The sequence below is a fragment of the Struthio camelus genome, chromosome 6 (genome assembly GCF_040807025.1).
Source record: "Struthio camelus isolate bStrCam1 chromosome 6, bStrCam1.hap1, whole genome shotgun sequence".
Lineage (NCBI taxonomy): Eukaryota > Metazoa > Chordata > Aves > Struthioniformes > Struthionidae > Struthio > Struthio camelus.
The window spans coordinates 26,773,425-26,789,056 of NC_090947.1; the positions used below are offsets into that span (position 1 = coordinate 26,773,425).

The window sequence follows — 15,632 nt, forward strand, 5'->3', positions numbered from 1 at the left end:
AGCTGAGAAGCTGTTTGCTTTTCTTTGCTATCTAACACTGAACTGTCATTGCAAGCTCCACTACTGAACAGCTAACATCTTTTGTGAAGTGTACTGAAATAACTTGGCTTGCCAAAAGAATTAAGTTATAGGTTTACAGAAACACATTCTGCTTGAGACATCTGGAATCCACGAGAACAGGTTATAAAAAGCACAGTTTGCATTCATGCATTACTTCCACAAAAAGTATAAATCTGAGAGGTAAATCTGAATTATAAGAAGTCTAATTTAGTCTCCTACCTTGATCATTTTCTACTCATTTGTAAAAGCTCACCCTAAAACTATACACCTATTATACTGTTACGCAGTGAAATGTATATATATGATTCTGCACTGGGATTTCTTGCTACTAGAAATTTATTGGGAAGATGAAAAATTATTTTGTTATGTACAAATTCTGTGTTGCAATACACATGAAAATTAATACTGAAGTAGAATTGTCACTTTAAAACTTTTCCTGATTCACACAGATTCATTTTATTTAATTTAAAAGATCTATTTTATAGTAAAGGAAGCTCTCTCTGCAGTCAATGAACACTTACCTTGCTAAAATCAACAGTGCTGTTTTCTCTGCTCACGTCATTTTTGTTTTCAATACAGGCTGGAGCAGACTGTGGGGAAACAACCTGACCTGCTAAAAACAATATCATTATTACAGAATACTAACAGTTACTTCTATAAACAAATCAACATTAAACAACAACATATATTTCATATTGTACATACATAAAACATATCTAAGCATGAAATTTTAATTAAAGACTTATTTAGAATAACACATTCTCAAAAGACAGAACATTTATAATGTGCAGCTAGGAAGTGGAGAACGTAATAGAGAAAATGTAAAACACTCGAATTTTGGAAGACGACCTTTCTATGCCAATCAAAGCTTATGCTTTTAAGATATCATTTTTGAAGTGGTCCTGCATTTACAAAGTTTTTGCAGCAATTTGAGGAGCTGCTAATTTTTGGCAATATCTGTCTACTAGAATACTCCTCACCAAAATAAAAAGGATCACCATACGCATACATTTCTCATGTGTGTATGCCCTCACTGTGGTAACAACTACAAAACAGTGTAAAAGTGGGCTACCATAAAAAAATAATTGTATTGGTAATTAAGATGATTTAAACACTCAGTATTGATCAATGCAATATTGACATGGATAAAACAAAAGTTTCAGCAAACACATTGTCAAAAAATGCAGTGAGAATTTAGTAAAGAAAGTATTTTCGAGAACTTTTAAAAATATCTCAAGATGAGAACTGTTTAAACATACGTCAGTGTTATGAAAACAGATGATAAGGCTTGCGACCAACAAAACTTTGCCAATAAAGGCAAAAAAAAAAAAAAGAAGAAAGAAGAACGAGATTAAGTAACAAGCAAACGTCACATGAAGCATATTTTACTTAATGCCAACATTATAGCCGTGCACGGCTAGAGGCCACAGCGCACGCGCTGAAGGTGTGGGGCTGGCAGCAGGGCAGCACACAAACCCCATGCGTTGAAGACCCCATTTACCCTCACTGTTATTCTCTCCCTGACACGGACAGGGCTGGAGCAGCTCACAGCTCTGAACACCATAACAAGGTGCAGGAAGAAGTACTAAATCTACGAGCCAACTATCTCCTACTGCCCTAAAAAATACCCAGGAAAAACTGCAGTAATTGCAGAGTCCAACTGACCCACAGTCAGCGTCTTGTCTCATCATGCATTTGTTTCGTGGCAAATAAAGTCTCTTACATGACTGAGAAATTTGGACGTAAAAACATTAGGTTGATTTTCACCAGAACTAAACTGCATAATAATAAAGATCATATTTTCAAGATACTTGAAGAAGACTACAGTCAGAAAGTCCCAAGCTAGGCACATTGTCTGTTTAGGTACTTCAAAAAGTCACGGCATGCCCTCTCACATCTTTGATACACACATTTGCAGTCCAAGGATATCCTCAGCCACAATTAGGAAATATAGAGTAATGTGCAGAATTTGGCCCACAGATGACAGGAGACTTGCAAGAGTATCTCCATCACGGCCAAAAATCTCCAGTATTCAGCTTTTTGTCACAGTCAAGCAATATAGCATCCCTGTCTAAGTCTGGTCGTAAATTCCCAGCCGAAACACTTGCTCAAGGAAGAGGTGGGTTTTCATGAAAATCAACATTTCATCTTCCACTAAGCAAATCTCTTATGACACAAAACACTTTTCAGGCTCTCGTGCTGCATTCTGGTAGCTTAGCTACAGAGTTTTCCCTTTGGTTAGAAGTACTGGGATGGAACACTTCAAAAATTATTATTAGAAATCTTATTATTAAATGCATGAATCTTAAAAATGTAAATATTTCAGTTTTCTCCCTGATCCACGAAAAAGAAAGATCAAAATAAGAACAGAAATCTGGGGTTTTGTTCAGCACTACAGTGAAATGAAGACAATATGATAGAAAAACAGACATAACTAGCATATTAATCTAACCAAGTAGTTACAATAAAAATAAGTCAGGATTAGAATTTCTATATGACAAGAATAATGGTTTGATTTCAGAAAAGAACATATTAATGTAACTTAAAATAATTCACATAAAATAATTTTAATTTAAGAGTATTAATTCCTGAAATGTCACGGGGAAAACTTTTGCAAATTGGAACCCACTAATCATTAAATATGCAAACTGCTTATAAACAGTCATTCAATTTGTCTGTTCTAATTAGAACTTAAGAAAAATACTGCTGAGTTCCATCATTGTCACAAGGTCTTCCACCATCACCTTCAGACTATGTATTAACATTCATTACTTCATGTTTTCATGCTTACTGTTTTCTAAACTAAGTTTATTAAGCAGTGTCTTAGATTTATGCTTTACAAGACTCATCTGTAGTTTTATAACTCTTAAAATGAATACATAAATATGATTTCTGTACTATTTTTGTGATTTTAATAATGTAATTCTATAAAAGGAGTCATAAAATGCTCAGGGAAGATTTCTGCCCTAACTTACTTGCAGGAAGTCCTAAACTCAGTAAATTTAGACTTGCTTAACTCTTAATTTCTTCATTTTACATTCTTCTTAATATTCTAGGCTCTATACAAAGGGAAACATTTGTAATAATCACTCATGCTACTATGCACACTATGTTATGAAGATGTTATCCATAGGAAAGCAAGAGAGATGGCAGTCTATCTCTGTTACTAATTTTGGATTTACATTTATATTTTTTTTTCTGGACCCAACAATTCAAGAGAATGAGAGCAGAGATATCAAATATTTATATCAAAAATTGTGACCTACAAAAGTCAGAGCATGGACCACCTGCTATGAATACTGAAGTTCCAACACTACAATTTAAGATGTGAAAAGCCTCTAAGCAGTTGGCATAATGGTCTAAAGGCTAACTTTAAATGTTGTATCCACTTTTCTTTTAGGGAGTAAAAATACACATGATGGGAAATAAAAGTCACAACCAGTAAGTATGTGAAGTTTATAAGAACAGCATATGCTCTTTTTCTATGCCAACAGAAGACCTCAAATTTTGATTTTCCCATATGCCAGAGTAATGAGAAAGAACACAAGTTTTACCTTGAGGCAGTAAGAGATGTTTAAATAGCTCTGTAACTTAAGATAGCTTTCTGAATCTTGGAACAACAAGTTTTTTTTATTACTGGATTGAATAACAATCACAGATAAAAAGAAGAGAAGGTAGCGAAAAGTGAAAAAAACCTCTCTACATGACAGTGATGGGAAACGTTTTCTGAGAGTATCTTAACATGCTGTAGGAATACACGTTTACTTATGTAACAATATATTCAATAAAACGGGAAGCTGGTTACTTGTCCTCTTTGGAGTCTAGATGCCCTTCAACAGAAAAGTAAGGCAAAAGGTTACTGGTTTTTTGGAAATATTTTTGCTCCTATACACATTTAGTTTCCTAAATGTCAATATACCTTGCGCTTTGAACAGGTGGATGTAGTGCCATGATGGCCCTCTCCCTAGGAGCAGGACTGCAAGGCACTTGCATTGCTATTTTTATGTTTGGTAGCTATCTGAATTCCTGAGATATGAAGCCACAAAGATTTATAAATGAACTTAATTTTGTGTTTAATTCCACACTGACTTAAAGGGAACTACTCTGAGGTGAATACCATTAAGCACACGGATAGTTCTTGAAGGGGTAGGAGCAAATGTACAATAACTGCAGCCCAGTAAACAGTTGCATCACCAAGCTACACTAGTTTTCCTATGTCACTAAAAAAATTCAGATTGCTACTGCACATTGACAAATATATACGTGCTTTATCCTTGACCCCATTCTAATTTCAGCAACTTTTTTTCTCTCTAAATGAGCAGCACAGTTATTGGCACCAGGTAGTCCCATGAAACACCAATCACCTGAAGAGCTATCTTAATGAATGCAAGCACTACACCTAGACTAAAAAAAAAAAAAGAGAGCATTTCTTCTTGAATTTTCACCAAAATCCCAACAGTGACCACTGTATCAAACTGTCTCTGGAATACGGTTATACCAATGTCAAATTTTCTCCAAACTTTATCCTTATTCTGTGATTCTGTGATTCTTACAATAGGTGAGCCTTTAAAGTACTAAATATAAACAAAACAAAACAAGAAACAAACAAAAAACCCTCACACTGTCACTATCAAACGCCAGCCAGGCTTTAAATATCTGATCCGAGAAAAACACTCATCTTACCCAGCTTCATCCAATAAGGACATGTGTACCTCCTGATTTTAAGCCACTCTCTTGATTTCAGCGAGAGTCTACCTCAGACCGTTTATTAACTCTCTGAACTGGCAACAGGGGAATTAAGCTGATAAGAACGGTGAATGCATAAACCATCAACTCCCTATAAGAAGGAATAAGAGCAGCAACAGCCTCATCATTTACTCAGCTCTTCCACGCACAGTCTTTGCTAGCTCCTTTTCAGCTCACGAGAGCAAAATGTTTATTTGTGCATTGTGGGGGGTAAATACAGTATTTTACTTTTTAAGAGTGCAATACAGAACTTGGAGTCCTATAAATCTAAAGTTTAAAAGCCTTGATTTATACTGCACTCTGTCTACATAAAGCATTTGAAAAGCTGCATTCTTTGAGAAGTCATCAGAGAGCCATTCAAATTTTTTAAGTATCCGTCAATCAAATGCACAATGTGATATCACTGAAACACCCAGCCTGCATTCAAAGGAACTTAATACTTAGCAGAGAAACCCACAGCAGAATGGGTGTTAAGGCTTATCTATGTATTAGCAAGCCTTTTTAAAACTATATTTTAAATTGGTGTGTGCAGAAAATGAATGTTTTTTTCAGATAATGTGAAATTGCCACAGTTTTGAAGAAAAGAGCAAAAATTCACACAAAATACATTATTTCATGCAAAGCCAAGCCATTTGAAAATTCAAGTAATTCATCCAAGTAAGGTCCATATTTGTTACAGTAATAGATGTTTTCATTTACAGATTATCAGAGTACTCAACATTTTCAACTATTAGTCCTGTCAAATTAAAAAAAAAAAAAAAATCTCAGTAAGTGAACGTAATATACAACATACTTTCATTCCCCAAAATTCAAAGCTAAAGTGACCACAGGTGGAGACCTTTAACTATAACTACTGTATTTATTAATCAAAATCCAAGAGGTCTCTACAACGTCCATGACAAAAGGCAAGAACGCTGTATGCGGATACCTACTGCAGATAATGCAAAAACCGGTTGCAACTAACAAAAGCTATTGGTTTTTTTTTCTAAAATGTATATATTTCTTCCCATTCCCAACTAATTTTCTGTTTTGCAAGCCAACTATAACAATCTTCATGCTTTTCACTGTAACTAGTTATCAGCTTTCCAAATCTAAACGTACTCACTGTCCAGATCAGAAAACAAAGGTGCAGATCAAAAAGCAAAGCTCAAAAAGCAGTAATTTTTGCTAAGCATATGGTAAAGTTCCAGTATAACAGAGCAGTAATATCATCTCTGTAGGATGAATTGTATATGTGCTTTTAGGCCTCTTGCTGCATAAGATTTTAAATCAATGGAGGGGCATTGTCACACCCATTGTACCTGCATAATTGCAAGCAGAATTTGGTGCTCTCCAATGACACACATTGAAGACGATATGGAAGAAGCCAATTTACCAGTTTTTTCTAATACTAGGCCTGAATCTCAAACATAATTCACATGAAGCCATGCAGTTTTAACTAAAATGCTATAACTTGCAATTTTATAAATTGATGCAAAGAAATGGATTTATAAAGAAATAGCATCCAATATCACTTCTTTTTTTCCCCCCCAAAAGGACACCATTCCACACAAATGTGCCACAGTTGCTGACAAGGGCCTGAGACTTTTTTTAATCACTATAGCAAGAAGGTGCATGCTATCAAGAAACCGAGATGAAGACATGGGTGTACATTTGAAATGATCTGAAGCCCAAGCAAGAATAGGTATTTATACTACCTCTGAACCTTCAGGGAGTTTACAGAACCCAAAGGATAGGAGATGAGGAAGATACAGAGATGAGATGAGCCTGTTAGAGATAGACACAACAAAGACAGAGCAAAATAAAGAAATACAAAGATGAATGATACAGTTGTATACATATAGATTATACATTTTATCATGGATACAAGGAAATGTGAAGAAAGAAAGTATAAATATCAGATGCAGATGTTTTTAAATATAAGTCATATTTCAATAATATAAAAACCTATGGATAACAAATGTTCATTAAAATTAATACATTTGAAAAGAATCTAAAACAAGAAATACAGCATTAGCTAATCTGAGCTAGAACTAATTAACACTGGGTTTGGCTTCACTGCAAGGAAAGATGGAGGAATCCTCCTGAGCCAAAATCACCTCTGACAGAAAACTCGGGCAGACATATGACATTCAATGTGGCCTATCCCCAAGAGGGATGAACATGTTTACTCACCCAGGAATGCCTCCCTTCCCCTTCATATGGGTCCAAGCAATGCCTATCTCTCCATATGGTAGTATTGACATCATTTGAGTTTCACATGCTGTAAGCTAGCATTGAGTTACGGTATGAACGCTTAAACTGATGACAAAAGATTAGGAAGCTGGGATAAACATAACAAAAACTATCACTGAACTAGTAATTTAGACTTTCTGGGATACTAAAGCATACTGTCCTAAATTAGATGTTCAAACATTGCCTCAGTCTCCTCTGCATGCGTTTGCTGCCATAAAACAATTAAGTAGTCCAAACTGGCAAATCATGCTAACTTAAAAAACCAGAGAAAGGCTGGGAAAAGTACACGTCAAACTAAGCTGCTATAGCAGATCATGCTGTTAACTCCGAACATCCCTGACTGAAAATATCTAATATGTCATTGCTTTCTTCAACCTGTCTAGCATACTGATAAACCTTAAAATCTTAAAATCTCTCAAAATCCATCAGGATGTGAGAGGTAATGCGATTTCTCCTCTAACAAAGTGTGTGTTCTGAGGCTGCGGGAGAAGCAGATATAAATGGCACACATATGGAACAGAAAACATGCATATGATCTTGTTAGAATGGAGAAAGAACACTACTTGTAAAGTGCGTTCCCATGCACCTTGCCGAAAAGTCCCATATCCTGCTATGCTCCTCTCCCCTAGTTCCTTGCTCTTCAACTTTTTTCAATAAAAGATCTACTAGATCCCATTTTACACATACACACACTCCGAAGTCTAGACTAAAAGTGAAATAGCTAGTCAAAAAAAGAAAATTTACATTATGAGAACTTTTCCTAACATCATTTTCACTCAATCAGCTACACTGCTATATACACTTAAATCCTGAATTGCAGACCATCTATGAAAGTGGAGAGGCTTACAAAATGACTTTAGCATCCCTGTAATAATAGAAAGATGTTGTATATTTGTAATTTGGCTTTGTAATTTGCATTTGGCTTTTCAGACCATGCCATAGGAATTTACAGACAGTTCTCAAGCAGCAGAGTGAAGAACCTATGAATCTCTTTAAAAATCAGCTAAACGGTTTTCCAAACCAAAGTTTCTAAAGACAACTTACTAATGACAAAGATTAATATTTTTTACCTGTCTTTTAGAGCAGTTATGCTAAAGTTATCGGTCACCCTCCATTCTGCGTATTTGGTGTTAAGCTAGACTTAAAAAAAATAATCATTTTTGCTGCTCTTATGCCAAATTTGACTGCCGCTTTTTATTGGAACATCAAAAGCAGGCTTTTAATTCTCACAGTTTTGATGCTTAATGAAAAGTGAAAGTTAAACACAGCATGGTAGCATTAAAAATGCATGGTAAATCCATAGCACCCTGACATCTTAGCCCTGCAGAGGATGTGAAGAAAAGCCATTGTAAACAAAAGATAATACTCCTAAATACAAAGCAAATTAATTAGGTGGTCTGACAGACTCTTAAACAAAGAAAAAATGGAGGGAGAACATATGTACAACTATCTTCCAATAAAGATATCACAGTGTCAGTAGCACAGCCACGTATGGAATCTAAGTTTATGACTTTGCTTTCAGGCTTTGATCCTGAATGTCTGGATTTGGATATGTTGATAAACTAGCAGAGTCAAGAACTTGAAGAAGGAAGGGCATCTGCATTCTCAGCTGTACCACATAACCTGGATGGCAAGGACTTATAGCTCTGAACCACCTACTTCTCAAATTACAGGCCACTAAGGGTTGTACCAGTTACACTGTCTGCACTAAACCCAAATTTAACCAAACTGACGGTTTCTGTTTGTGCAGCTGAAGTCTCCAGCCTCCCCTGCCTCATTGGAGCAAGGACAAAGAACTGGACCTTCTCAAGCATGTACAGTTTCTGAGCAGCTCTGACCTCTGATAAGGCTGGATTCATCTCCTGGCTGTACGTTAGTCAGTAGTACCTGAGATGATCTGTTTGTTCTCCCTGAGGATGGGCCAGTCTTTTGTGAATTAACCTTCTCATCCAGAAAGCAAAAGCAATAATAAAATATTTCACTATTTTCATACACTTTTTGTAACTGAGAGAGAAGGATATTGGTACTGTTGGCAATATTCAGAACACGTTACATTCATACATACTATATAACATGTGTGCACAAATGGCATTAAGCAGGCTAAGATGAAGCCCTGACTGGATTTAACCAGTCTGTCCTCAGGAAACAAAGATGTGACTCACAGCCCCCTCTTGACCTTAATAGAAGGTATTTATATCTCTTGATTTTGCTCTCTTTTACATATATTTACACATATTTTCTTTAGCTTTCACCTAATCCAAAACCATATTTTTACAATTCATTGCTGTAGTATTAAGAGAAGCTTGTACAATATTCCTATTTTTAAAATGGCAATCTAAAAAGAAACATAGAGGTGCAGCATCATACCGCAGCTGGACTATAGCAGGTGGACCACAAGGCAACAGCGAGAGCACGTGATCAGAAAGCTCACTCATGCCCACGGTCAAGCTTTTAATGGCAGCAGGATTCCCAAAGGCTGAGAAACTCAGCATAGATTTCTGCATAATTTACACGCTATGTAGTACGGCAAGTACCCAGGGTTCAGAAATGCCTAGAAGTATGTCAGAAGATGCAGCAGACAGTGTGCCTGAAATTAGGCAGCTCTACAGAATAATCTCTCTTTCCACTCTCCTTTAATCTTGTAATATGGGACAACTATTGCCACTCAAGCCTGTGAGCTGCTTATTTACTTTATTTGTTTTGAGGAGGAAAAAAAACTGAGCTTCCTTTGCAAAGCAAAGATTTAGACTGAATTTTGTTCTTCTAAAGGTAATACTAATTTTAGTACACAGAAGGTAATAAAAGGAGGTTCAAACTATTTAATATAACATAGTAATGTACCATAAGAGATAAATTTGAAATAAACCAAACTCTCTCTGCAGGGCAAGCATCTACTTTGAAGAGGTCCATACAGAAGACTGCCAAGTGTGCATTAGCACTTACGGGTGCAAGTAGAAGAGTAATGCTTCAAACTGAATAAAAGACAGCTGTGACTGTTTTTGGAAAACTTTACCACAATTTAGATACTTCTCTATAAATGTTCCTAAAATTACTTTTATTTGTATTGTTTATAGAGAATCTAACTTAATTCAAGTAACATAGTGAAAGTTACTGATTCTTTCTAACTAGCGGTTAAAATGCTGAAGGAGCCTCTACAAAGACACGTGAACTGCAATTAAGTACCTTTTCACCTTGTAGAATAAGCACCAATAAACAAAGCCCATGTAAAGACTGTGTTTCCCTACATACAGAATCATGTAACCATTGAGTATATGAAACTATAGCGTTTAATATGCTCTTAGATGCTGACCAGAATTTATTCCTTTGAGAATTAGATAAAGATATGAAGGTGACCACAAGAAACCCAGGCTAAAAGTGAGATGTTACTGAAGTGGATGTTACTACACGAATTCTACTAACAGACAGAGAAGGTTACTGAAATGTGGCTTGTGATATTTCCACAGCTTGCCCTGAGGGATCTTTTTAAGGAGACCTATTACTTATTTGTTAGATAAGACCTAAAAATTTCCCCGTTACATATTGCAAAAGAGATTAGGGAATGCAGGCTTCCATCTTTCCTCCTGTGGAAATTGAGAAATAGGAACATTATTGCATTAACTTTTTTAAAATGTTCATATTTCCATCCTCCTGAATGTGTTTAAAGCTATCAGCAAAGTTACATGAATCAACAGCAAAGTTACCTGAAGAAGGACAGACAGTTTAAATGGTTCTATTTAGTTTTACTTTTATACTTTCATATAGATAATCACACACATCTTAATAACCACGAGAATTATTTTTGCCTTACTCTTAAAATGATTTATTGGCATAATGAATATGTTTCTATTTAATATCCTCTTCAGATGAAATTATACGCTGCCTTCTAGGTCGGATAATCTTCCCCAGGGAAGTGCCTATATTTAGAAGTACCTATTAAACCTTTATTCTACAATGACTGAAATAAAAGATCCCTCCTCGGAACAAAAAGTAGTCTCCATACAACCAGTCCCGCCTTTCTGGACCAAACCTCCTCACCACTTGCACCCCAGCCTCCTGCCCAAAGGCCCCACATCATACTCCTCTCCTGCACCACTGCTTTCCTCGCTCCCCACATCCTCAGGGATAGAGGAACTCAGTGGGGCCCTGAACAGAGAGAGAGCAGAAGGGACTGAGACTTTACTGCAGCTAAGGTGGTTCCTGTGATAAGAGTCAGCACAGTTCAGCAATGCTGGGACAGAAAAGCTGTGGGTATTGTGATGATACTGGATGCAAAGGCTCAATAAATCTTCAGCGGATAATACTAGCAAGTGAGTAATTTTATCTACTTGCAAAATTTGGCTGCAAATTTCATTACATGGGCATGTGTGTACGTAAAGAAGGGGCAATAAGAAAAGATGCTTCATCATGGTTAACCTATAACAACAATAAAGCTTAAGGGCGTCTATAAAAACAAGAAAAAATTTAAGCTGATACTTTACTGTAGAAGCACTCTGCAGACTTGCTCTCTCATTTTTATGAAATATAATTTTCCAAAAAGTAATTTTCTACAGAACAGTGTACACTCTTTGTATTGTTTCTCCAACAGTATCATCCTGAGAATGTTTTTCTCATTTTCCAACCCCATAAACTCACTATGAAATCTGAAATACCAGTTGAATGCTACCTAATGTATACAATTATCATCCAGTTACAAAAACACAAGCCCTCGTGCCTTTAAATACAAATCCAAGAACAGAAGCTAGCATGTGTGCACAGACTGAGAAACTATTATAACAATTCATGATACTTTAAGTAAATAGGCCCTACAGGGTCAACAGGAATCAAAAGTAGTAAAAAAACATTTCTGGCACCAGTGGAGTATGTCCACAGTTTAGAGCAACACTGTGCGAAGATGCTCCAGCTCACTGTGAAGGAGCTCACAGAGTGCCAAAAGCACAGTAGACCTACTAGAGCGGTACTCCACCTGGGATAATACACAACGCCATTTACCCAGAATGGGGTGTCACATCAATGTGGCTAACCTACTGCCAATGCCTGAGCTAGTTCACTTGGATATCTCTGCATAGCCCTAAATTGTGCCATAGATCTGAATTCCAAATTTAAACAAGTGTTTTTCTGAATGCAAAAGAGGAATCATTCTCTCATTAAAAGGTACCATTTTGACACAGCAATTTTTTCAGAGCAGAATCACTCTCAGTTCAAGCTGTAGGTACAAAAGCACAGAGGATATTGAGCAGGCAGATGCTACTGCAAGTTCTGAAATGTAAAAGAAAGCAACGCATTACCATTTTTATCCATGGAATGGGGCTCAGACTGCTTCTTCCCAATATCAGCAAAGGATCTCACGATTGGAATCCTGTTGCTCAGCTTCTTCTGGTTCTGATGGTGATGCTGCTTAAGTAATGCCTCATGCACCCTGTGACGAACATCCTCACTGAGCTGCCCAGAGCCCACCTGCTGGTCCAGAATCATATCTGAAAAATAAATAAATAAGCATAATCAAATAAAGAGGAGAGAGAGGAAAGACTTTATTGAAGAAACTATAATAATAACAGTTAGTATCCTACAGGATTACAAATAAAGCATTTCAATTTCTTCTCCATTTAAATGCAACACAATTAAATGGTAAAAAGATACCTAGAACTGTTTCACTCTCCAAAAAAAAAAATTTTTTTTAAAAGGATGTTATCAATGTAACAAATTCAATCCCTCAAAAGGCACATAGTTGCCAAATTAAGGTCACCTATGCAACTTTGATATCAGTCCCTAAGCACTCCTATACATAATGCATTCAAACCCAGCATCATGATGTGTATCGGGTGTTTTGAGGCTTTTTCCCCCCATATAACCCCTACCTTATTTGCCAGCCAGCAATGGCTTGCTGTGAGGAGAAAAAACTTTTTTATTCCCTTTATACTTACAATGGAAGATCACAGCCTAGCTCTTTATTGCTTATAATAACAATACTTTTAGCACAGTAATAAGAAATTTCAGATAAGAGGATACAGGAAAACGTACAGCATTTTTTGGAAATACCTAATAGGATCTCACTCTATTGCCTGGTGTATATGTCCACACAAGAAAATCATTACATTAATGTGTGAATGAAACTTCCCCCCCCACTAGAAAATAACAACAAATTTTGCAGTCATTGGAATAAAAAGATTCAGCATGAAATCCACCAGCAGAAAATGCTTTCATATATCCCTATTCAAAACTATTAATAAATATATGCACCTTATATTTCAAGCAGGAAAGAAACTGTTGAGGGTTTTGTAGGGTTCTTTTAATAACTATTTTGGAGAATCCTGCTAGCAACAGTAGTAATACTTTAAAGGACAAGAAAGAAAAAAGAAAAAATGGATCAGAGCAAATAAAACATCATTTAAGCACACAATGTCCTTGCCTATCCATTAGGAGAAACTGTGCTGCACAGAAATAGCAATATAACAAGCTGAGTCAGAAACTTCTGTACTGAAAATTCAAACAGTTCATGATTCTTGCGTTGGAGTCATTTCTACCAGCAAACTCAGTGGCAAAGCAAGCAGAGCAGAAAAAATAAAAAGCAGATACCCTAATAAGTAGGGACATAATTTGTCAGGTCTCTGATAACTGCCAAGAGCAAGAGAAAAAAGAAGAGAATAAGAGGTACTACAAGCATGCTGGTTAAATGCAGAGTTTAATTGCTACAGTCAACCATGCACTGTATATACATATATAAGCACACACACACAGAGCAGTTTTTCTAAAATTCTCAATATTCACATAAACTGATGTGTCATACATAGATACTTTTGGAGCTATAAAAATGCCTGAATCATAAAGAGCCTGCATATTTCACTACAAAGACATAATCAAAGAATTTACAGCTTTTTTTAATAACACACACACAAAAAAAAGACAGGTCCATAGAAAAACTGAGCCACAGACAGATGCAAACATAGTAGATGTATCTATATCTGACAACAAAGAGTAGTGCAGAGGTTTCCAATGTAGCATTTAACCCCAGCCAGCAATTGCACTCTGCAGTGCTAACAGCTGTGCTGACCTAACAGCTCGTGCCCATGAGTAATACTGCCTAGTGCTGTGCCTAAGCTAAAAACCTAAGCTAAAACCTGTCTTGGAGATGTCTCACCTGTCGCTAAAGGGCTCTTTCAATTCCTGGGCTAACTCAAACCCAACCAGGTCAGTTATCTCTGCACACCAGCCTCCAGCCTACACACACATTGTTGCTATTACTCTCAACTCTAAGGGAAAAGATAGAGAGGCAGGGCAGCACAAGTGACAGAAAGGCAAGAGAAAAGATAAGTTCAAAAGAAAGAGTCTTCTGTAAGATTTTTTTCAGAAGGAGCCAAGAATAAGGACAAATTTGGAACACAAGACAAAAAGCAAAGCACCATCTCCATGAAAACTGTCCACTCTTTTGCTCAGTTCTACTGCCTTTTGGGGAACCGCCTCTGCCCTGAGGATAAGACCAGCTTCCCTTTAGATAGGCTTTGCACATGAATGTGCATGTCACTGTTCCCAAAACAGGTCAATAGTTTACTCCACTGTAACATGAGAGGTGCTCTTCAGAGAAAAATATCAATAATAAATATACAACTTAGGGCATCTGTGCTAAAGCACAACTGAAAATATCCCCTTCCCCTCCTTTATAATTCTGCTGGCCAAAAGACAAATTGTAGAAGATGCAAAAACAAAGATTACCTTCTTCAAGTTGCTCTAAGACAGAAATCAAAAGGAAGAGCTGAAAAAAAGGACTCCGCTAGAATAGGCAAATTTAGGGTTGTGGACATCACCTTGTTTACAGATCAGTGGAACTCCACTTGTTTGGTGTCATTCCTGGAATTACAGTATTTTCCATATTAAATATATTAACTGCTGCAGATGATGTCAGTATTTAAGTTGTTCCACTTGAGGAGAGAAAATGCCAGATGTCAATATTTAAGATGTTCCACTTGAGAGAAAATGCCAGGAAAATAAACTCATATCCCTGTCCTTTTCCTTGCCTGGATTGGGTGCTCTGCCAAACTAACAGTCACACAACCTGTGCGTGGTAAGCCATGTGCCAGCACGGTGGCTAACAACTTGAGTTTCCTGCCAGTGTGAGGGGAAAGTGGCTTACCTTGCGTCGTCTTCTTTCATGACAATTTTCCCCTTACTGTATGGCTTCTGCCACACAGTTACCATGTAAAGCAGGAAGATTCACCATATTTGGGAAGAATAAAGACTTGTTTACTTGTCTCAATACCTCCCCCTGCCCCAAGTTGTCATTCCTTTGATACAAACCCACTTGCAGTACAACTGTAGGAGTTTTGGTACAGTCAGGTTACTGTCTGACGCCTGTATTTCACTATCTTCCCCAAACCTGTTCTAAACAGATTTGGATAGCAAATCAAGTAAGAGGTAAGAAAAGAAGAAAAACTGTCGCCATCAGCACCTGCCATTAATGGATTCCACTTCAGTTTCCTGCTATGCCTCCCAATAGCTCTTTTAAAAGCCCCCCGCCTCTGCAACGCCAATGTTAACCCTCCTGATAGCAAAGACAGGCTTGAGAACAAGGGCAGCAGGGCTTACAGCCTGACAGGAAA

General features: G+C 36.9%; 1 protein-coding gene across 8 annotated transcripts in view; it reads right to left on the reverse strand.

Moving 5' to 3' along the window:
- The window catches only part of SLC4A10 (solute carrier family 4 member 10), a 153,449-nt gene that overhangs the window by 47,878 nt on the left and 89,939 nt on the right, over positions 1 to 15,632 (reverse strand). For all 8 annotated transcript variants that reach the window (XR_694208.2, XM_068948787.1, XM_068948786.1 and 5 more), the window contains exons 6-7: positions 12,327 to 12,515; positions 582 to 673 (exon numbers count right to left, since the gene is read on the reverse strand). Coding sequence is in view for 7 of the 8 variants with exons in the window: in XM_068948787.1 (XP_068804888.1) it covers positions 582 to 673; positions 12,327 to 12,515 (281 nt within the window). In the remaining variant the exon portion in view is untranslated. The remainder of the gene's footprint in view (positions 1 to 581; positions 674 to 12,326; positions 12,516 to 15,632) is intronic.